The sequence below is a fragment of the Malus sylvestris genome, chromosome 6 (genome assembly GCF_916048215.2).
Source record: "Malus sylvestris chromosome 6, drMalSylv7.2, whole genome shotgun sequence".
Taxonomy (NCBI): Eukaryota; Viridiplantae; Streptophyta; class Magnoliopsida; order Rosales; family Rosaceae; genus Malus; species Malus sylvestris.
Genome location: NC_062265.1, coordinates 32,222,866 through 32,246,144, shown reverse-complemented (window position 1 = coordinate 32,246,144; position 23,279 = coordinate 32,222,866). Strand labels below are relative to the sequence as shown.

The 23,279-nt window shown below is 36.4% G+C and overlaps 4 protein-coding genes across 6 annotated transcripts; 3 read left to right on the top strand and 1 right to left on the bottom strand.

Moving 5' to 3' along the window:
* Nucleotides 1-4,594: 4,594 nt before the first annotated feature.
* LOC126625631 (uncharacterized) lies at nucleotides 4,595-6,585 on the top strand. The gene is made up of 2 exons (XM_050294670.1): nucleotides 4,595-4,724; nucleotides 5,987-6,585. Exons 1-2 carry the CDS (start codon nucleotides 4,595-4,597, stop codon nucleotides 6,583-6,585), a joined length of 729 nt encoding a protein of 242 aa, XP_050150627.1.
* A 2,107-nt stretch (nucleotides 6,586-8,692) lies between these two features.
* LOC126626705 (uncharacterized) lies at nucleotides 8,693-13,951 on the top strand. Of its 2 annotated transcripts, none has more exons than XM_050296097.1 (11): nucleotides 8,693-9,053; nucleotides 9,717-9,866; nucleotides 10,308-10,475; nucleotides 11,056-11,208; nucleotides 11,359-11,511; nucleotides 11,694-11,858; nucleotides 11,987-12,142; nucleotides 12,521-12,704; nucleotides 12,835-13,042; nucleotides 13,137-13,350; nucleotides 13,525-13,951. In XM_050296097.1, exons 1-11 carry the CDS (start codon nucleotides 8,849-8,851, stop codon nucleotides 13,572-13,574), a joined length of 1,806 nt encoding a protein of 601 aa, XP_050152054.1. In that variant the 5' UTR covers nucleotides 8,693-8,848; the 3' UTR covers nucleotides 13,575-13,951. The 2 variants fall into 2 exon arrangements, with proteins under 2 accessions (XP_050152054.1, XP_050152053.1); XM_050296096.1 differs by having other exon boundaries at nucleotides 8,694-9,053; nucleotides 12,515-12,704.
* Nucleotides 13,952-14,465: 514 nt separating this feature from the next.
* On the bottom strand, nucleotides 14,466-15,710 carry LOC126626707 (protein SPIRAL1-like 3). Its single transcript, XM_050296098.1, has 3 exons — nucleotides 15,688-15,710; nucleotides 15,077-15,368; nucleotides 14,466-14,732 (listed from the first exon to the last, which is right to left on the bottom strand). The coding sequence occupies exons 2-3, from the start codon at nucleotides 15,341-15,343 to the stop codon at nucleotides 14,643-14,645; spliced, it is 357 nt and encodes a 118-aa protein (XP_050152055.1). The 5' UTR covers nucleotides 15,344-15,368; nucleotides 15,688-15,710; the 3' UTR covers nucleotides 14,466-14,642.
* Nucleotides 15,711-17,544: 1,834 nt separating this feature from the next.
* LOC126626346 (uncharacterized) lies at nucleotides 17,545-23,060 on the top strand. 2 transcript variants are annotated; one of them, XM_050295651.1, is made up of 7 exons: nucleotides 17,545-17,736; nucleotides 18,733-21,192; nucleotides 21,274-21,355; nucleotides 21,444-21,510; nucleotides 21,702-21,887; nucleotides 21,993-22,053; nucleotides 22,435-23,060. In XM_050295651.1, the coding sequence occupies exons 2-7, from the start codon at nucleotides 18,822-18,824 to the stop codon at nucleotides 22,602-22,604; spliced, it is 2,937 nt and encodes a 978-aa protein (XP_050151608.1). In that variant the 5' UTR covers nucleotides 17,545-17,736; nucleotides 18,733-18,821; the 3' UTR covers nucleotides 22,605-23,060. The 2 variants fall into 2 exon arrangements, with proteins under 2 accessions (XP_050151608.1, XP_050151609.1); XM_050295652.1 differs by lacking the exons at nucleotides 21,274-21,355; nucleotides 21,993-22,053; nucleotides 22,435-23,060 and having other exon boundaries at nucleotides 21,702-21,888.
* The last annotated feature ends 219 nt before the right edge of the window (nucleotides 23,061-23,279 follow it).

Sequence of the window (23,279 nt, the reverse complement as noted above, 5' to 3'; positions counted from 1 at the left end):
TCTTCAGCTTTGAGTGTCATCAATGACAATTTTGCATTGGCTTTTAGTCCACCCGAGCCTTTAACGGTCGGACTCTCCCTCTTATGAAAGTGGTGCCCATGCGCAGGTTTTTACCAATCCCTAATATCTGTTACTGAAACATGTTAGGATTATATAGTAATTAGCCCCTCTATTCGAAAACAAACGTATTTAATATTTTACCATAAAAATTATAAAATTCCAAAACAAATGTATTTAGTATTTTAACATTCGTATAACAACTCCTCATATGTGAGTTAGGTTTGTTGATTAGAGCAATGCGATCGTCTTTTTGCATTCATGTTTGAACCCCCTCTTAGTAAATTATAACCATTTAGAACGTAATATCATATTGCCAAAGAAATAGAATAACAAGTCCTAGTGGTAAGAAATATAACAAAAGATTCACGATATAAAAAGCGTGTTTGCATGTGTGTTAGCATGCGTGCAAAATGTTAGCGCGCAAAGCGGTTGCTGTTTTTTTTGTAATATGAATTGAGTTTCTTGCACACGAAGGTGCTTCGTGTACTTATACATTTTTATGAAATAACGTCGTAATTGACATAACAATCTAATGATGATACTGAAGTTCAATTGTAAGGAACACAACTGAAGTAAAAACACGCAACGTGTCATCATATAACCAAACTTGATTCAATCCCGTTCAAAAAAATAAAAAATAAAAAACAAAAAAACTAATTTTGTATTCATTCAGAACTAACTGTAGTGTTAATTATTCTTTTGTTGATTAAATTGCGTGGTTACTTCAGTACAACATATCAATCATACGTAAGTCTACATCAAAATCGTTTGGAGTTCAGGCATGCCACATGCTATTTTAAACTTATTTTTTTCACTAAAAGAAAATAAACATTACTTTTATAAATATGAGAAAGCAAATTTGTTGAAGTTTAATGTAGTATATATCATTCATTTTATCTCTAACTTTTAAAATAAATCACTTACGTAAACATATTTTCTCTCTTTCATTAAAATAACAAGGGCGGAAAATCATATTTTCTCTTATTTCCGCTAAACATGGATTACTTGTACAACTCGTAGTAGATGTTCTGAACTTTTCTAAATCCCATCAAATGTGAAAATTCTGATGATTCGAGCACATTTGAGGATCTTTCTTGTGAAAAAAAAAGAAGCTATTATACTTGTACAAATTGAATATATTTCTCTATGGTACTATTGGTATGTGAGTTGGAATTTAAATCAGGTTCTGTTGTCTTTGTTAGGTTGGTCGGACCATTCACGTGATCAGATGACTTGACCTAAGATTTTTCGAGGTTGTGCATTTACATTCTTTATGGTCAATTGTTATGAGAAAGACGTACTTACACCTGGTAGTCATTAAGCGCGTATCCTAAAGCATAATGCACGGAATGCATGGGAATGGGCACGAGTGAGCTTTTTTGTACGTGGGCCAAGAGGTGGGCCGAAAGGCCCAATCCCATAAGTAATCCATCTTGAAGGTGTCGCATTAATATACTTTTAAATTAGGTGATGCTAGATAGGCTTTTTTTTTTACCATATTTTAGATCATATTTTGCGGACCACATTATTTGATGGTTGATGGTTGGATTCTTTCTTTAAATCATTAAAAAAATAGTCTAACCATCAATTGTCATATCATGTATTTTATACCATATAGTCTAAAAAATGGTCTCCCAAGCATTTTCCCTCTAAATAAAACAAATTTGCGATGAGTAATGTTAGAAAAACCACATTTTCTTATCACATTTATGTACCATGTGACATGGCAATTGACAAATATAGTCAATATGGCAATATCCAATGAGATAAATATATATATATATATATTTTTTTTTTTTTTTATTTTATTTTTTTTTTAATGAGATAAACTCATTAATTGATATGACATATACTAATCACTTGTCATATCACGTGGTACATGAATGTGGTAAAAGTTTGTGATCTCTTTAGCAATTTTTTTTTTCCAATTTTTCTCGAGTACTAATATACATTCACAATTTTTTTTGGGCCTTGGGTGTCATCAATGACAATTTGGCATTGACTTTTAGTCCACTTAGGCTTGTAACCATAGCTATAACAGTCGGACTTTTCCTTCTATGGAAACTCATTAATTGACACGGTATATACACCTCATTTGCCACATCACATAGTACATGAATGTGGTCAAAAATTGAAATCTCCCTAACATTTTAATTTTGAAATTTTTCTCAAGTACTTATATACAGACATTCACGTTTTTTCTTGGGCTTTGGGTGTCATCAGTGACGATCTGGTATTGACTTTTAGTCCACCTAGGCCTGTAACCATAACTATAACGGTCAGGCTCTTCCTCCTATGGAAACTCATTAATTGACATACATACACACCTCATTTGCCACCTCACATGATACATGAATGTGGTCAAAAGTCTAAATCTCTCTTAACATTTTCATTCTGCAAGTTTTCTCGAGTGCATTCAGACATTCACGTTTTTTCTTGGGCTTTTGGATGTCATTAGTGATGATTTAGCATTGACCTTTAGTCCACCTAAACCTGTAACGGTCAGACTCTCTTTTTGATGAAAGTGGTGCCCACATGCATGTTTTTACAATCTCTAATATCCGTTACTAAAACAGGATTATATAGTAATTAGCCCCTCTATTCCAAAACAAACGTATTTAATATTTTACCATAAAAATTAAAAATACCAAAATATATATTTTACCATAAAAGTTTTAAATATCCAAAAAATGTATTTAGTATTTTACCTAAAAATAAAATATTCCAAACAAACTTATTTACCATAAATTTTTTAAAAATATTAAAAAGATCTCAGTTTACAGTATTTATCCTTCATTTTTTATGAGTTTTATCTTTCATTTTAAAAAACCATATTTCAAACTACCTAATTTAATGTTGTGTGCACTGAATTTGTACACTAAATGATATGTCACAAATTAAATTTGTACTTTAATCTAAATTGGAAATTGACTAATAATTGTAATAAAAATCTATAAAGTATAGAATGTGCCACATCATTTAGTGCATAAATATGATAAATGTAGCATCACCTTTTAAACTAGTTATTCATTTATTTATCTCCATTCTCTCCATCGATTACCAATAGTTCAACTAAACCCTACATCCCTAACTTTGGTAATTCAAAAATCGTATAACGATTCTCTAGATATGAGTTAAGTTTATTGACTAGGGCAATGTGCTAATCCTTTTGCATTCATATTTGAATCACCTCTCAATAAATTATTACAATTTAGACTGTAATATCATATTGCCAAAGAAATTAATTGAATAACAAGTTTTAATGGTAAGAAATATAACAAAGGATTCACGATAGAATAAACATGTTTGCATGTGTGTTAACCTGTGTGCAAAAAGTAAAAGGAATACTATCCATGCCCGCGTTAGCGCGCGAAAAGGTTGTTGTTTTTAAATATGAATTGAGTTTCTTGCACGCGAAGGTGCTTCGTGTACTTATACATTTGAATAAATTGTAACAATGGTCTTTCAACTTTAATCAAATTGGAGTAATGATCCCTCAACTAAAAATTCATTACCATTGGTATCTCAACTCAAAATGTGTAGTTATAGTTCTTTACATCAATTCCGTCAAAATTTTATCAAAATAAGTTATGTTGGAATAACCATTTATATAATTAGGGTCCCTCAACTCATCAAAGTGTGTAATTATGGTCATTTTCGTTAACTACGTCAAAATTTTTGTCAAAATGAGTTATGTTGAAATGACCATTAATACAATTGGGTTAAAGTTAAGGGACCATTTCTCTATTTGAATTAAAGTTGAGGGACCAATGGTAGTGAATTTTTAGTTGAGGGACTATATATAGCTACACGTTTTGATGAGTTGATGGACTAATGGTAATGAATTTTTAGTTGAAGGACCATTGCTCCAATTGAATTAAAGTTAATGGACCATATCTATAATTTACTCTATACATTTGTATGAAACAACGTACATAACAATCTAACGATATAGATACTGAAGTCCAACTGTATGGAACACAACTGAAGTGAAAACACGCAGCGTGTCATCATATAACCACCAAATTTGTTTAAGTGAAACTAATACTGTATTCATTCAAAACTAATTGTACGGTTAGTTACCTTTTATTGATTAAATCGCACTATAACTTCCGTATAAGTACGTCTAAATCAAAATCATGGGGAGTTCTGACATGCGACGTGCTATTTTAAACTTTTTTTTTTCACTAAAAGAAAACAAAACTTATTTTTATAAATATGAGAATGCAAATTTTGTTGAAGTTTAATGTAGTGTATATCATTTTATTATATTTTTAACTTTTTAAATAAAATCACCTACGTAAACTTATTTTATCTCTTTCATTAAAAAAAAAAGGTGAAAAAACATATTTTCTCTCTCTTATTTGGACCCTTTCTATTAATTTTTTAATTATTAATTGTCCTTATTTGCATGAACTCCAAATATAAGATCTGCTCAATCCCAGAACACAATAACCCATTCTCTGTAATTCACAATCTTTCGCTCCCATTTTTCTACCCCAACTGGGCGTCTCTTCAGAATTGTAGAAAAAAAATGAGGTACGAAATTGTGCAGCTGGTGCCCAGACAAGCTGGCTGGCAACAAGAAGAAGAAGAAGCGGCGGCGGCGGAGGCATCTGGGTCCGGGAACTGGCGGGGTGAGACTAGCAATTCTGTCAGAGAAGGTAGGTGCTGTATGTGTTCGGTGGCTATGGCAGAGATAACTACCAGACAGACCAACCAGTTCACGTCTTTGCAAAATCCGAAAAATAATAATAATAATAAATAAATAAATCCCTTGATTTTTTGTTTGATTTTTCTGTTTTTTATTTTCTTTAGTGGTAACCTTGGTTTGCAGGGTTGGTTGTGAGTTTTCTGGGGGAAATGTTTGAATCCTTTTGTGATTATTCATGTTGATTAATTTTCAAGGGGGGTTCTGCGGGCTTGTAAGTAGCTAGGGTGGGTTTAATTTGGTAAAGGGGTGTGATATCCACACATCCCTTTTTACTTTTCATACACTCCTTATTAATTTATGTCATTTGATCTTCTTCAATTCACTCAATCCGACGACTAGAAATTAAGAAGGTGTTTGAGAAGTAAAAATGGATGTTTGGATGCATACCCCTTTGGTAAACTCATGGTTCATCTTGTTTGGAAAAATTGGAATCAACCGATGTGATGGGTTGATTTTCGAACCGTGCTCTTTTTTTTTGGTGAAGTTTTTCTTTCGAACAATGATTGGCTAATCAAGGATGAGTATGAACTCTTACTCAAAATTTTGTGTGTTCGAATCACAGAGTACCGTTTATATTATAGATCATTTTGTAAAAATCATCTCTGACAATTAAAAATGAACTAAAATTAAGATCGTTTAGTCAATCAATTGTAGCAAATACATAGACAATTCGTAATATTTTTACCATTCATTTGTTTTAATTTATATAGTTCGATGACTAAACAACCTTAGTTTTAATTGAATTTTTTCAAGGCGATCTAGTAATTTATAATATAAATGGTTTTAATCATAAACACAAAGTTTTGTGAATCAGTAACGAACAATTTTAAGTAGGAATTCTTACTTATCTCACGAGTAGCCAAGTATTATTATTAACTTTTTGCAACAATTCTTGTAAAGGCTTCATAGGGTAGCTAGGGTAAGCTGTTGAGTTTTGATTTTAGAGGGTTTCATCGGGTATCATATGACACTTCAACATAGTACCAGAAAACAATCATGCTATGCATTATTATGCGCCCGATTTTTTTCGCTTCTAACAACTAAGTAAAGCACTAAGATATCGTTCTACTGAATATTTGTTGTTTGTTATACAATTTCGAACACTGCTTTGAGTGAGTTATTTATTTTTCATGTCTGTGTATTAATGCATGTTATAGAGATTGTTTAATTTTTGAGATTATTAATTTGCTTATTCTGAATTGTTGATTGCAGTTTCATGGAGGCAACCGTCACCCTTTATCAGAGCCAACTTACCAATTCCAAGGGACAATCACAACTGCACCACTGCTGGTGATAATCTCTTCGTAAATCAAACACATTCATTAAGACAGCCGGCGCCTGTGATCAGAGGTTCATGGAGGCAACCGGCGCCAGGGATGAGAGGTACCGTACCAACTCCAGGGGACATCCACAGCAGCACCACTGTTGGTGATAATCTCTTCGTACAACAAACACATTCAAGGAGGCAGTCGGCGCCAGTGATCAGAGACACCGTACCAGCTGCAAGTTCATGGAGGCAGCCGTCGCCGGTGATCAGAGGGGCCCTACCAACTCCAAGGGATAGCCACAACTGCACCACGGCTGGTGATAATATCTTCGTACAACGACGAACACATTCAAGAAGACAGTCAACGCCGGTGGTAAGAGGCACCGCACCAGTTACGCATTCATGGAGGCAGCCAACGCCGGTGACCGGAGACACCCTTCAAACTCCAAGGGACAACCACAACTGCACCACTGGTGATGATAATCTCTTCGCCTCTAGAGGTACCGATGATACGAACCCTCTCAAAGATTTGCATATAATTTAATATTATTTTTTTAATATTATTTTATCATAAAAATAAACAATTCCAAACAAATGTATTTAGCACAAAAATTTGGCCCAGGCCACACACAATTGCCCTTTTTATGTTAAGTTTAAAAATTAAAAATTAATTTAGAAAATTACTTTATATTTTTTATTAAAAATTTCTTTTTACGAATATTAAAAAAAATATTTTGAAAAGGAAATGAAGCAACCCATGAAAACACCCATTCCGTGGCATTTTTAATTTTAACTTAAAGTCGTTTAAATATATTTAATTACTATTTAGCCCTTATTAATTTAATAAGAAAGGGCAATTTATAGAAGTTTGAATGTTTCATCAAATTGCCCATCTGTCCTTACATATGGAAATAAAGTTTTCAAAATATTCTAAAAGAAGATTTCCACTTACATTATTTATCTTTCATTCAAAAATTTATCTTTTATAAAACATATATTAATAAAAATACAAAATAACTAGTTCTTCATTTATTTATCTCGTACTCTCTTTATTATCTCACACTCAATTTCATTTACCAATAGTTTAATTAAATCCTACATCCCAAATTTTAATACTTCAAAAATAGAATAACAATTCCGCAAATATGAGTTGGCATGTTAACTAGGGCGGTATGATCGTCCTTTTGCGTTTGAGTTTGATTCTCCTTCCCAATAGATTATATAATTTATAATGCAAAATAGTATTGCCAAAAAAATCTAATCAAAAGTCTTAAAGATAAGAAAGATAAAGATTCAGAAAAGCATGTTTGCACGTGTGTTAGCACATTTAGGCTATTATAAGCTGAGTTTCCTGCACTCGAAGGTTCTTTGGTACTTATATTGTTAATGAAATGGTGTCACAATTTATGCAACAAACTAACAATGATACTGAAATTTAAGTCTAAATGTAATGAACACAAGTGCAACGAAGACATGTAACATGTCATCATATAACCATTTTTTTATATAGAAAAACTAGTTTTTGTATCCATTCTGAACTAAGGCCATCTCTAACCGAAAGATGGTCAAATGGCTCGTTTTAGCCTTATAGCCTTTCAAGAAATTAATATTTTAATTAATAGTGCATGGCCATATTTCTTACTATCTCCAACCGATGGGCCAAATGGTCATAGGCTAAACATAGCTATGTGATAAAAAACCATCTCCAACTGAGTGGCCAAAAGGCCATAGGTCCAAACATAATTTATTATTTAAATTTAAAAATTACAAATTAAATTTAAAAACTACAACAACTTAAATTTAAAGTCTAAAATTATCATCATCATCATCATCATCATCCGCCATTATAGGATGATAGTCGGAGGTAAACAATTGTCGTTGGGTCCAAACCCTACTTTTCATTGCAGATGTGTCCATTTGAAAATTATTGAAAGATGTAAGAAAATAGAATATGATTAATTGAAATAGAATGAAGTGAGATAGTATGGAATGGTGAAAATAATGTGAGAAATGGTGTAGGAATGACTTAGGTATTTATAGGAAAAAATGAGAATTCTTTTTTGTTTTTAAATTTGGCCAGAAAATAAAATAAAATAAAAATCAAATCCAATGGTAACTGACATCAGCATGATGTCAGTTACCGTTGGATTCAAATATGTGGCCCAGCCTGGGGCTAGCTAGTTGGCTCCTTTGGGCCAACTGGTTGGCCATTTTCTCTTTTTTTTTGGCCCGGTGGGATCCACGAGCCCTTTGGCACAACCCTTGGTTATAGACCGTTTTTGTGTCATTTTAGATTATTTTCGGCCATCTGGCCAGATCGATTAGAGATGACCTAACTTTATGGTTAATTACTCTTGTTGATTAAACCACGTTGTAGTTTCTGTACAACATGTCAATCATATGTTCTATCTTATTTGAGAGAGATTTTTCAATGTAACCGAAACCCGAGATGATACATTACGTGTTATTATACAAATGATGATATATGTGTTTTAAAAAATTAATAATTTAAAAAATAAAATTTTCTACCACTTATATAAAAACACTGATGTACTAGTCTTATTCCAGTCACAATAAAAAATTTCTCCTTATTTGGACCCTTTCTTTTATTGTTTTTAATTATTCAATGTCCTTATTTGCATGAACTCGAAAAATAAAATCAGCTCAATCCCAGAACACAAAAACCCAAATTACAAAAAAAAAAAAAACCCAAAATTAAAATTCTTCTCTGTAATTCAGCATCTTCACTGCCCCATTTTTCTAACCCAATTGGGCATCTCTTCCCAATTGTTTAACCAGAGAAGATAATGAAGTGGGAGAGGGTGCAGCTGCAGCCCAAGCAAGCTCACCTGCAGCAAGAAAGAGTGGCGGCGGCGGCGGCGGAGGTGCATGGCCCCGGGAAGCGGTGGGGCCACACCTGCAATGCAATCAACGAAGGGCGGTTGCTGTATGTAATCGGTGGCTATGGCAGAGAAAACTGCCCAACCAATGAAGTTCACGTCTTTGACACTGGTGGGTCTTCCCCAAATGCTAAAAATTTACCTAGATTATTCGTTTAATTTTTGTTTTTACCCTTTTTTTCCATGTGGGTTTGTGTAATGTTGGTTGCTGGTGATTTTTCTGGGAAAAAGTTTGAATCTTTATGTAACTAACCATGTTGAATAATGTTTAAGGGGTTTTTAGTTGGCTTGTAATTAGGGTTTTGAAGGGTTTAATTTCGTAAAATTTGGTCTTGTTTTGGAAAATTGGAATCAAATTTTGTGATGGGTTAATTGTTCTGCAACAATTCTTGAGTAAATGCTTCATAGGGTTATGCTATTGAATTTTGATTGCTAGAGGTTTCATTGGTTTTACTTTAGGCACACAAGCTATAAGCTTTTTTCTGCTATTTTATTTTAAAAGAGATTACATTGGGGCAGCTAAAAACCGTCGTTTGATGAGCCTGCGTAGTATTAGGTGGTTGGTAACATCCCAAGGTGGTTTTCTTTGTATCTTTACTGTTTGTTATTTGTCTTTGTTATAAAATTTGAATAGTGCTACGATGAGCTCTTTAATTTTGTTTCAAATTTTCCTGTAGATGTTAACTACTAGCACTCTGCATTTTTCTGTGTGTTGTTGCATTTTATATAGAGATTGTTTTTGAGATTGTTAGTTCTCTTATTCTGCTGACTGCAGCTACACATTCATGGAGCCAGCCAGCGATCAAAGGAACCCCGCCAACTCCAAGGGATAGCCACAGCTGCACCACTGTTGGTGATAATCTCTTCGTCTTTGGGGGTACGGATGGGATGAACCCTCTTGGGGATTTGCATATATTAGACACCTGTGAGTGACTTTCTCTCTTATATTTTTGCTTTTTCCCTAGCGATGATATCTTTTCTTGACTACATAGCATGCTCACCCTTATATATGTTATTTTGGGTCAAGTAATTCAATCAGATGATTCCTTTTCGGAAAATAAATAATTCAATCAGACGATTCTAAGTCCAGGGTGACAATTGACTTATTTCCTTATCCATTTTGGATTGGTATATCGAAGAGTTGAAACTAGATATACTCAATTCTCAACATTTACTAACACTGTTACCATTTAGGGCTTATATCGAATTCGTTATTATTGATTTTCGAACTACGTAACCAGATTTATTCAATTCTCAACACTTATTGACACTGCGGCCTTTTAAGGTTATAGCAAATTCTTTATTATTGATTTCTGAACTATGCGTACCACCAATGTGCCCGCTTATGGTCTTAATGTTTGTGTAGCTTTACATACATGGATATCTCCAAGTTTAAGAGGTGAAGGACCAGAGGCACGAGATGGTCATGGTGCTGCCCTTGTTGGGAAACGGCTATTTATATTTGGTGGCTGTGGAAAATATGCTAGTAGTGACAATGAAGTGTACTTCAATGATCTTTACATTTTGAATACAGGTAGGTTTCCATGTAACGTTAGTACATTCATCACTTAAGTGATGATTGGTTTGAACTACTTTCGTCACACTTTTTTCTGACAGTAATTGTGCATTTACATCACACTGATCTTACGAGTTTATTTGCTTGATATATCTCACTTTAGTAAAGTCTATAACTATTATGTGCGTCTTGCTAACAGTTTTGTTGTTAAAATATAATGATTATGCATTTGCATGGTACCACTCGCATTGATCTTATGAGTTAACTTATTTGCATGTCCTCTTTCTCTTGTCGTGCTGTGAGTTTATAGGATTGCACAGGGTCATCTCTGTCACCTTGTTCTTTTTAGAATCTAGAGTGGGAGGAAGACGAGAGGGAGGATTGCACAGGGTCATCTCTGTCACCTTGTTCTTTTTAGAATCTAGAGTGGGAGGAAGACGAGAGGGAGTGTTCTAGGTGTAGGACATCACATTCAGTTTTTAATTGCCTTGGGGGTCTACATTTACCTAGAACCTGACCACTCGACTTAACTAGGTCACTCATCAATACAGATAGCACATAAGACATGTTTAATCCATTTTCTTATCCTATCTTGTAGAGACATTTGTATGGAAACGTGCTACAACATCAGGCAACCCACCATCTCTGCGTGATAGCCATACTTGTTCATCTTGGAAGAACAAACTAATTGTGATGGGTGGTGAAGATGCGCACAATTACTATTTGTCTGATGTCCATATACTTGATACAGGTATCATTATTTTCAGAAATTTCTTTGCCCAATTGCAAGTTTATTAAAGTTTTTACGTAATTTAGATACCAATAGTAAGTAGTACCTAGCTTCTGGATATTGTATATGATATATACCTTCTGTAACTCTTGTATTATGGTACTTCATTAGATACTCTAATTTGGAGGGAGCTGAAAACTACTGGCCAGTTTATGACACCCCGAGCGGGTCATTGTACTATTGCTTTTGGGAAGAACTTATTTGTTTTTGGGGGGTTCACAGACTCTCAAAATCTATATGGTGACCTTTACATGCTTGATGTTGGTAAGTTTCAAGAAATTCTCGAAAACATTCACCTTTGGCTATTTACTTTTATGGCTTGTTTGAAGCTTCTCAACCTTCTTGTCCATCCACCTTTGGTTACATGTACTTTATGTTCTTTCCGTTGCTCTAATTTTTATGGAATTGTATCCTTAGATACCCACTCTATCTTAACTGTGGTGCAGATACTGCTGTGTGGACCAAGGTGCTAACTGCTGGTGATGGGCCTTCTGCTAGATTTTCTGTTGCTGGGGACTGTTTGGATCCTGTCAAGGGAGGTGTTCTTGTATTTATTGGTGGTTGCAATAAAGGTCTTGAGGCACTGGATGATATGTTTTACCTAAACACAGGTTAAGTATCATCTTTCCAATCCCCCCACCACCGCCTCCCCGAAGTATCAATATAGTCTAATTAGGGTAAAATTTCATGTGTATGGAATCTGAGAGTCTTACCGGCCTGATATATTTTCTAATTTTAGGACTTGAAAGGAAGCTAGAGAAATTATCGCTGAGGAAGCAGTTGAAGCTAAAGTGCCAAGAGCAAAATCTCGCCTCTGTTCACGACAGAGCTCTTGGTCCGGTTGGAACTAGTGCTGATATGAGCCAACCCATGCCAGTTCCATATGACCAACCATGTAAGTGATATTTACTAAGATAAAGTGTCCTGTTTTTCATTTTTTTTTATGCATCAAAATTTACCTTTTTTTTTTTCAAATTTGCAAACTCCTAAGTTATTTAGAGGCAGGGAAAGCTGTCTAACCCTAGGAAGTTCTCGCTCACTCTTTTCCTTTTTTTTTTTTTTTTTTTTTGTCACCATCCAATATTCTTCTTGAATACAAATTTCATAATTTTAATGAAAGCAGTCATTGTGACCAAGTTAATGTATTCAGCAAACAGAAAAATGGAAAAAAAAAATGTAACCGAAACAAAAAAGAAAAAAATCACTGGTTGAATATGTACTTTGAGGAGGGATTTTGATGTCTTTTACAAATGATCTTGTGCTATAGCTGCAGGCAGACAGGATATCCCATTGAATCAATCTGAGCTTGATTCGGGGAAGAAGACATTTGTTGGAAAGGTTACTGACAAACTTGCTGATGGATATGCAATTGAAACTGTTATGGACGGAAAGCTTCTTCGTGGTATAGTGTTTCCCAACCAGCCAGGGTTTAACGTTGATATTCCTAGTTCCAGCAGGTAAGAATTTGGTGATCTCTGTGTGTGTGTTTTGCTGAGGAATATTACTTTTATACTTGAATATCAATCACTATACTGCGTTTTCCTAGAATATTTTAATTCAACTTTGATCATGTAAATCGCTTATCAGGAAGCGGACTGCCGGTGAAGCTGGTGGTTTGATGTCAAATGGTGATTACAGCAGCAACTCAAAAACTTCTAGAGGCATCAGGCAAGAAATAATAGATCCGACGGATAATGTTCATGGAAAGGCGCCCATATCTCATGAACAGACAGAAGCCGCTGCAGCTTCCATTTCAAACAATCAAGCATATTCGGCCGCTTCTCACTTGCATAAGGTCTGATCCTTCTTTCCCTTGTTTGTCCTGTGCACACTGAATGCTATCTGTTGTAGGATATATTTTCGACCTAAACCCCTGGACTCTTATGCAGGATACTGGAAACCCTGAGCAGTCAGTGGTTCTGTCAGTGGTTCCTTTGAATCTGAGTAAAAATCAGACCAATGATGCTCCAAACTCCAACTCTGAAGTTCTGGGAGACATCAGGACTCATAGGACAACTGATGCACCAAATTTCAACTCTGAAGTTACAAAGGAAAGTTTGTCTGCCTCAGCTAATTCCGCTGCTGCTTCATCCCTAAACCAAGGTAGGAATGTAATGAGATTTATGACGTATTTGGTTTGCTACAGGTTCATTAGCATTGTACGCAAATGCTTATGCTTACTGCAACAAGTTATGCCAATTGCTAAAGCAACCTGTACCATCGTCTCTTACTGATCTTCTGATGACCTAACTTGGCCGTCTAATGTTCTGCTGGCAGGTGACGGGAAACTAACACCGGATGGACAGAACGACGCAGCATCCATTTGAAAGAGTTTGGTTGAGGATAGCTTCTGAACATAACCAGAAATGAAAAGCCACCGGCTATCTGTACATTCATCATGTGAAGGAGATCTTAGATGCCTACGACGGGAGATACAGAATTTTCCTACCGGTGTTATCTGCAAACCTCCTATAACAGTCGTAGGTCAAAAACTCTAGTTTATAGCGCTCATCAAAACTCCGGCGAATTCTCAGTTAGGCCCTTCTCCCAATTGAAAGGGGAAAAAAGAGGCGGTTTTTGCTTATAAGAAGTTGGGCAACTCTTTTAGGTTTAATCTCCTTGAGATGTGAAAATTTAGCTTAAATTTTACTTTCCTTGTTATTGTTTACAGTCTCCGTTAGATGGAAATTAGTTACCTGGATAATTTTCTCTGGTTTTATATTTGTACTTATTTGGGACATGAATTTACCCCATATGATCTCACCCAATACGAAAGAGTAGGGAGAAAAAATGTTCGTCCCGGAGGTGTTTTTCAAGAACCCTGTACAAATTTTGAGCACAAAAATGGAGGGACGCATCTTGTGACATCCCACATCGTCTAAAGGAGTGATCCTTAAATGTATATTTACATCCCTATCTAGCACGATACCTTTTAGGAGCTCACTGGTTTCGGATTTTGTATGAACTCCGAAGTTAAGTGAGAAGGAGGCCTAAGCACTTCCAGGATGAGTGACCCACTGGGAAGTTGCTCGTGAGTTCTCAAAAGTTGCTTGTGAGTTTCCAAAAACAAAACCGTGAGAGAATGGTAAGTTCAAAACGGATAATATCGTGCTACGATGGTAAAACGGGCCCGAGATGTGGTGGACCCGAGCCGGGATGTGACACATCTCGTGTGCTTCTTTCCTTCCAAATAGAATCTAAGAAACTTGTATAACATGTAGTGCAATTGGGAACGATTATATTATCGGCCAACTTAACTCAAAAGTTTTAGCAGCATAAAAGCTTAAACCCAACAAATCTCTGCCACAGGAAGTGCTAGAATGTTACAGGAGAAATCATCCAGAGGGTCCAAATCCCCGCCAAACTGACGATTCCAACTTTAGCGGCGTGAGGTTTCACTTGCCGCCACCACCACCAGCTCCAAACAGGTAGTCTAGGGATGATCCACCACCCGGAGCTGCGTGCACTTTTGTTGATGGGCGATCCTGTCAACCAAATTTTTGAAACCGTGAATACCAAAACTTAAGGGGGTAGTAAAAGTAAGATAAAGAGCATTTAAACTTCCTTTCTAACATCAGAAAGTATGCAGATCTGCGAATTACAGACTGCGAACAACCTATTCACGAGGGAAACAAAAATGTAGGCGAATAAATTTCTACCGAAATGGAGACAGAATTCTTAATTAGCATCAATGTGCTTGTTCTACCTTTCGTTCAGATCATAGCCCTAATAGTTAGTGTAAGGAAGCATATTGTTTGCCACAATTTATAAAATTTCATGCATTGACATATGATTTAGAGCAAAACATGACTATGAATAAAGATCATACTGTGATGAAGTTCCCGCAGTTCTGGCCATCAGCTCGGAAATAGTTGTTTGAGGTGTTCCCTGGAACGCCAGCAGGAATCTCCTTATTGACTTCTGCAGGTGGTGCGGAAGCAGTAGGCTTCTGAGCAGGTGATTCAGTGGTTGGAACCGGGGCTTGGTTCTGAGGAGCTGTAACCTTTTTCGGGGCAGGAGTCTGAGTTTCTTCTCCACCCCCAAACAGGTAGCCCAAAGAACTCTCTCCACCTCCGCTGCTGACTCCACGACCCATCTTCCTCGCCTCGAATGAATGGATACTGCACACATTTTCTCAACCAATTAAATAACAACGAATGAAACTAACACAAAGCAATACAACAACAAATCATTTTCCCGGCTATATGAATCCTATAATGCCATTGCGCTCGGTTCTGTGAACACAAAGCAATACCAACCAAAAAGTAATCAGGAATCACAACGAAAGCAAGAAAATACCATCTCACGTTACACCGTTCTAATCAATATCCATTTTCCGGGGATTATCTCCGATATATTTTGTGCTTTTACGCCACAATTCATGTTTCCAGATCTAGAAATTCATATTTTTCATTAAATTAAAAATGATTAAAACCCAACCTTGCCAATAATGCCACTCGGAGATCTCATATCAATACTAACTGAACACGAAATTCCATTTCTCGGTCAAATTGAACTCAAAAGTCCGAGTGCGAAATCTGACCCGAAAACAGTAATGAAAGATCGATTCAAGCTATTGAAAATTTGCAATTAATCAGCTTAATTAAACAAACTCACGCATCTGCAATCTGAAAAGTTGTAGCCAAATCAATAAGAATCAAAATTAAGCAAAGAAAATGCACAATGTAAAATTCCGATACAGATTCACCAAATCAAGAGTAAATTATTCCAATTAGCTAATTTCAGAGGTTTCATAGCACATTTTCCTGCATTTTCTCGGGAAACAAACAGTAGGTAGCGAGCGAGAGGGAGAGAGAGAGTGTTACCTGTGGGTGCGTTGCGTTGTTTGGACTTCAGATCTGAGTCGCAAGAGCACTGAGTAGTAAAGCAAGCGGCAACTTTCTATATTTATACTGAAATTCAAATCGCATGCGCTGGGGCCCACAACGAGAAGATATTTTTGGAATGGATTCGTTTTTCTAGGAAAAGGATTTTCCTCTAAATTTGGAGGATGATCATGGTCGTTTGTACATTATGCGATCAGTTTTCGTTAGTTACTATTTATATTTAATATTAAACTTTAACTTTTAAATGATTTCTAACTGCACGATGTATGATGAATGAACATAATCATTGGATCCCCAAGAAAAGGATCCGACCGTTTTTCTTAGTTAAGTTATATATTTTACTTTAATTCAAATTACTTAAAAGGTGAAGTTATTGATAACATTTTTAGGGTGCCGTGAATATAGCTTGGTGCAAGTATAATAATATAATAGCTTGAAAATTTAAGAAAAATAAATTTTGACAAGTTGTATTATGACATTCTGTGTTCCAAACCGTATTCTTAGCATACTGAAAAGTTTCTCACAATTAGTGTCTCACATTGTCTGAATTGTGTTAAAAAGATGGCAACCATGCTTACGTGGCAGAGTAATATAACGATTTCTTCCTTGTTGGCAATAAGAACCCATTTGTTGGGAATGAGTTCCAATCTAGATCTCTGTGTATGGAGTTCATAGACCGAGAGATCAAGCTCGTTCAAGAGAAAAAAAGATATCCAGACAATTTAAGTTTTTGAGTTTATATAAAGTGAGTTAGTGTGATAAGTTAATAAGAACACAGAATCCGTATTGGACCTCGAGCCATTTGTTGGGGAATTCTCAAGTCTTGCCAATAATAATCTGCCACATGTATTACTTTCAATTAGACTCTCAACACCACATGTATTACCCTCCATGGTTAGTTTCGGGAAGAGATCCCCTTCGGATCTCTCCCACGAAAACCACATAATCAATTAATCCAGACCCTTGAAATTTGTTTAAACGACTAAAATTATTATAACTTTTAACGGGCCCCATGTTTGTAGTCGTTTGATCAAATTTCAAGGGCCCGAATTAGTTGATTGTGTGGTTTTGGTGGCAGAGATTCAGAGGGGATCTCTTCCCGTTAGTTTCGGGTTGTATGTCGGGAATATGGAAATTCTTCCACGCACATTATTCTTCACTTAATTAGTTAAATCTCAACCGTTCACACGTAAAGTAAAAATATGGAGGTGAGAAGAAACTCGTGGGGATGTATCAACATTTGGGCCATTGCCCTAAAAATAACAATTTGGGCCAAATGAGACCTTATCAGCAGCCCATTAGCTGAAAACAACAATAAATATGGCCAGTGCAGAAATTAATTAGGCCCCATAAAAACAAAAATTAATTTTGAGTAAAATGACGAAATTACCCACCCATGGGAACAGGATAATAGGTAGCCGCGCGTCGAACGAAGCGAAAAGCAGTTAGAAAGTCCAATTGCCAATTGTACCAGCACCTCAGCACCCCACTCGCCGCCGCTTCAACTCCCTCCGCCACCTCATTAATTTTCCTCTCTTCTTCTGCTTCTTCTCTCCGCCGCCGATTCGGTTGCTCCTCCGCGGCTTCCCTTAATTCCGCCGTCAGAGATCTGCTTCGCACTGATACTGCCGATTGAACAGAGGTCGGTGCTCCGTTGACTACTATTTTCTTCATATCTTGAAACGTCTGATAAATATTTGATTAATTATCGAATTAATTGCGTTTTTGGGTTACTAATCCCAATCCTGTTTTCTTCGGGTCAGATTATCTTGTTTTTATTTCTATCTGTTGTTGATTAGCTTCCGAATGGTGATTCTGTTATTGCTTTGAAATGAATTTTGAACTGTTGATTTGATTGATTTATTGTTTGTGAATGCATTTTCTTGGGTGCTCAATTCTGGGCATATCAGCTGACTGAATGCGATTTTCGGGTTTTCAATCTGGATTAAATTCTTCATTAGGATAAGAAAACTACTTAATCCCAATGTTAACATGAAGAAAATTACTTAATCCCATTGCTATATGAAGAAAATTACTTAATCCCATCTCACTTCTGTGTGTATCAGCTGATTGAGTGCAATTTTCGGACTTTCGATGTTAGAAAGTTTCAATTTCTTTATTAGAATAAGTAAATTACTTCATCCCTTTGTTAATGCAAAGCAAACTACTTAATTCCATTTTATATGAAGCAAATTACCTAATCCCATTGTTATATGACTGCTGAAGAATTAAGTCTCTTAGTAGTAGCGGAGGTTGGTCGTCAGGTAGAAGTTTCCCAATCAGCTCCATGGATTCTTTAGTTCAGTTTATTCCTTTTATCATTTGCTATGTTGTTTAATTTATATGACGATAGTGATTTTAACTGAATATGCATATAACAACCTACAGTTCCGGGTTTTATGCATATGTGAATATGCACCCTGGACTGATTCATTTACTACTTTATTATGATTTTTTAATTGCATTCAATTCGATATGAAATTTGTAAATTTGAAATCCAAGCATGCGTTTAATGATATTGGTTTCCGGATGTTATATCTCTATTTTAATGAATTAGCTTATTTTTCTTTATTACTTGTGGAAAATGCATAAATGTCTTACAAATCTGATTTTTTGTTTATGTTGACCATTCTTTCAGGTGTTAGAAAAATTATTGTGAAGACCATTTTAGTTGACAATGCTTGGATTCAAGGAGAAGATTTCCCCAGTCATTAGCTACTGATCAATATGGAAACTGCAGAGTGTAGTGAAAAACCAAATTCACAGTCAGGAAGGGAGGACTCAGAGAAGCTCAGCGAGTCCAGGAACGATGCTCTGTTGGAGGAGCCTTCAGTAAATCTTAGTGCAGATTTGCCTCTAGCTGAAGCCCTGCCTTCTGTACTGCCAAAGAGACAGCGGAATAGAGCTAGGAGTAGTAGTGCTAAAGTTATTAATAATTTAGATCTTGATTTAAGTGATGATACAGATTCAGTTCCAGTGCAAGCCTTGGAAATTCTGGTAAATCCGGTGGAATCCCAGCATAATGTGCAGAGGAGCCATTCCCCAAGTCCTGATGATTCAGATCTATGTTGTTTGAAGGGGACACTTTCAGTTGAGAGTATTACTCCTGAAAAAAATTCTTGTGTGCAGTCGTTGGGTAGGGATGCACATCAGGATTCTTCACTTGGGACTGATACACTGTTGGAGGATCCTTCAATGAGTATCGTTTCAGATTTGGTACCAGCTGAGTTACCGCCTTATGGAGACTTGAGTAATAGGAAGAGAAAGAAGGATATGATAAGTGTTGCCCCAGAATCTGAAGATTCATGCCCTGAGTCTTGTGTTGAAATTTGCACGGCAGTTTCAGAAAAGGAAGGACATCAAGAAGATTTGCTTCACAAACAAAAAAAGAAGAGAAATAAGCAGAATCAAAGGCATGAAATCCATGAGAATAATGATAAAAGTTGCGATATTTCTGTTGATACTTCTTTAGGGGAAACTATTATTCCAACAGTAGACCAGTCTGTAAAACCTTCTGTTGCAGGATTCTCCGAACAAGTGCTACAGGTGGCAAAGTCACAACCACCTATGGAGGGAATTAGTACAGATGACAACTCAAAAATTGCTGAACCTATTGAAGATTTGAGTTGCTCAATGAAAAAGAAGAAAAGTTGTAAAAGTAAAACCCGTGAGGGTAATGATGAAAATTGTGGTAATGACAAAAGTTGTGAGCTTTCTGTTGGTATTTCTGTAGTGGAAAGTGTTATGCCAGGAGTAGATCCGTCTCAACAGCCTCCAGTCTCAGAATCATTGGAACAAAAGCTCGAATTGACGCAACCACTTATGGAAGGAATTATTACGAAAATTAATTCAGAAAGTTCTGAACCTATTGAAGATTTGAGTTCCTCAAGCAAAAAGCAGAAAAAGCCTCGGTGGAAAAAGTCTAATGATGAAAGTTGTGGTAATGACAAAAGTGGTGAGCTTTCAATTGGTATTTCTTTAGTGGAAAGTATTATGCCAGGAATAGATCCCTCTCAGCAGCCTCCAGATTCAGAATTCTCAGATGAAAAACTAGATTTGCCACAAGCATTTGTGGAGGGAAATTGCACGACAGTAAGCTCAGAAGGTCCCAAGTCGCCTACTGTGGACTTGAGTTGCTCACAAGAACAGAAGAATAAGAATCAAAAGAGAAGGCATAAAACCAATGAGTGTATTGGTGAAAGATGTGATCTTTCTGTTGATGCTTCTTTAGGAGGAAATACTATGCCAGGAGTATACCTGACTGTACGGCCTCCAGTTGCAGTGTTCTCGGAACAAGATCTAGAAGTGGAACAACCACTTGTGGAGGGAATTAGACAGAGAACCAATTCTGAGAGTACCAAACCCTTTGAAGTTTTGAGTTGCTCACAAAAGAGAGAGTGTCTGAAGAAAAGGCTTGAAATGGGTGAGAGTAATGATACAAGTTGTGATCCTTCTGTTGGTACTTTAGTGGAGAAGATTATTCCAGGAGCAGATCCATCTCTACAGCCTCCGCTCGCAATAGTATCAGACCCAGAGCTCGATGTGTCTCAATTACTTTTGGAGGAAAGGACCTTACAGGAGCAAAATGAGGACAAGGATCAGAACAAGAGCTGTAATGCCTCAGGAAATAACGACACTAACCACCAAGTTTGCACTGGCTTTCCTGGCCAAGTTGTAAACGATGTTACTGATATAAAAGAATATTCTCCTATCCTCAAGGAACAAAATGGTCTACAAAAGAGTGCAGATGCTGGTTCAAGGAATAAAATTAACATGGAGGTTAGTGGCACTATATCATATTGTTCAGATGCTTTTCCTGAATCTGACAATATTACTGATACAGAATGCACGGAAACCAAAATTGAAGATCCTTCCTTGCCATCTTCGTCCTTAAAAGCTGATGTTGATTTGGCTGTTGTCGCGAAGGAGGGCAGTCGTTCACAGATATCAAACTCTGCTGTTGAAAGACCTCTTGTTAGTGTTTCTAAGAAAAAGCTTCTCATTCTTGATGTAAACGGGCTTCTTGCTGATATTGTTCAATTGGTTTCCGAGCAATATAAATTATATAGACCAGACACAACAATATCGAGGAAATCAGGTGATAATTTACATTTGAATGTATCTGGAGAGATACTTTTCTACCCTTACTGAAATCTAATCCCCACTTGTTTGTTCACAGTTTTTAAGAGGCCGTGTTGTGATTCTTTTCTACAATTCTGCTTTGACAATTTTAACGTGGGTGTTTGGTCTTCAAGAACCGAGTAAACTTCATTCTAGGACTGATACACCTGTTCCTTCTCTCATTTCTTTTTTTGGTTGGGTTATGATCTTTTACACTTGCCTTTTCAGGAAGAACGTGGAAATGGTGGTAGATTATCTTTGGGGAGATTCCAGAAAGAAATTGCTTTTTTGCTGGGTAAAACCATCTTAACCACTTAAGGACTTCTTCAGTATAGTTTGTTGAGTTAGGATAATCTTCTGTATTCTAACTTATTCAGTAAAGTAATTCAGTGTTACTTTAGCAATTTGTAGAAGGATGCAATCAAGTCATCATTGCATTGAATTTCAGTTCTATTGCTTTATTCTTACGGTGATTGGCGTGTGCAGAATCAATCCCACTGTACTACTACGAAGTTCAATACTCTTGACAACGAGGAAAAACCCCTTGTTTTGAAAGAACTTAAAAAGTTATGGGAGAAGCATGATCCTGATCTTCCTTGGGCGAGGGGAGAGTACAACGAGACAAACACATTATTAGTGGATGATTCACCATACAAAGCTTTATGCAATCCAGTTAGTTGATTAACTTGTTCCTCCTTATTTCTTCACTCATGGACATTACTGGTTTTAGTACAATGGTTACAACTGAAACTAATACTTTTGTTTCTGATTGCTTAGGAGAACACAGCAATATTTCCCTACCCCTTTCGATTCAAGGATCGAAGAGATAGATCACTAGGTGAGATACCATTCAAGTTTTTGTTGTATTGGAAATGTAAGATCATTGGATGCACCTATATCACACATTCTAGCCTCACTCACATTTGCATTACACATGGTCGATCTCAATTAAAATAATTACGTAGGTTATAATTTGATTCAGGTTTGGACCTATTCTTGTCATTATGTCTTTCAAGTATTATGCGCGTTTGTGTGGCTTCACATCTTTGTGTTTGAGTTTGTAATTTTCAGTTTATCTACCCTCAACCTCGATGTTCTTGTTCACTTCTCTAAGTAGTACTCGCTTTTACTTCTAAGTATTTACGATGTTAGTGGTGTTAAATTTTAGCGTCCAGGTGTTTTATTACGGTTTCTTGTCTTTTGCACATTGTCATCACAGGGGAAGGAGGCGATATTCGTTATTATCTGGAAGGATTAGTTGAGGCTCAAAATGTTCAAGAATACGTGAAGCAGCATCCATTTGGCCAACGCCCCATAACAACAAAAAGTCGTTCATGGATATTTTATCGTCAAGTTATAGAGGATCAAGCAGTGTCACCCAAAAATTGATACCATTACTGGCAGGCGGAGTTGCAGTTGGCTAAAGTTACCCAGGAAACGGGTTCGTGGGTCGATTTTTCAGTTCTAATTCACCTCTTTTTGTACCAAAATATGGCAATGAATAATTGTGTAAGTTTTATTGGCAACCCACATGGAACCCTTTGCTCCCAGCCAAGATAAAATTGTTCGGCAGCTCCATCTTGAGAATCCTCTCTTGTACCCTGGATCCTTCGATGTTTTTTGCTTCCTAACGGTGCGGTGCAGTTCTAACGTGTAAAAGTATGATTCATTGTTTTGTTTCAGTTTTTGTTTACCAAGCATACAGAGCTAGAAGGATATAGCGTTTTACTCGACTTAGGTAAGAAATACGATATCTTCTATCTTCAAAGAGTTTGCTACTGAATTTTGTCGTTCTAGTTATATACAGGTTTTATATACAAGCGATATTCTTATTGTGTTCGATTAGTTGGTTATATGTTTCATACGACTTGGCAGATTCCTGTTTATAGTGTGCTAATGTGTTGATGTTTCATCACCGCGCATGTAACTCATGTGGTTCAGAACATTTACCTCCCACCCGGGATGGTGAGTTTGAATCTCCTCCTCCCGGAATATGGTTCTCTTGTACTTGAGCAATCATGGACCCAAGGACGTTCATTTGTGTATCAGAATCCGTAGCCTGAC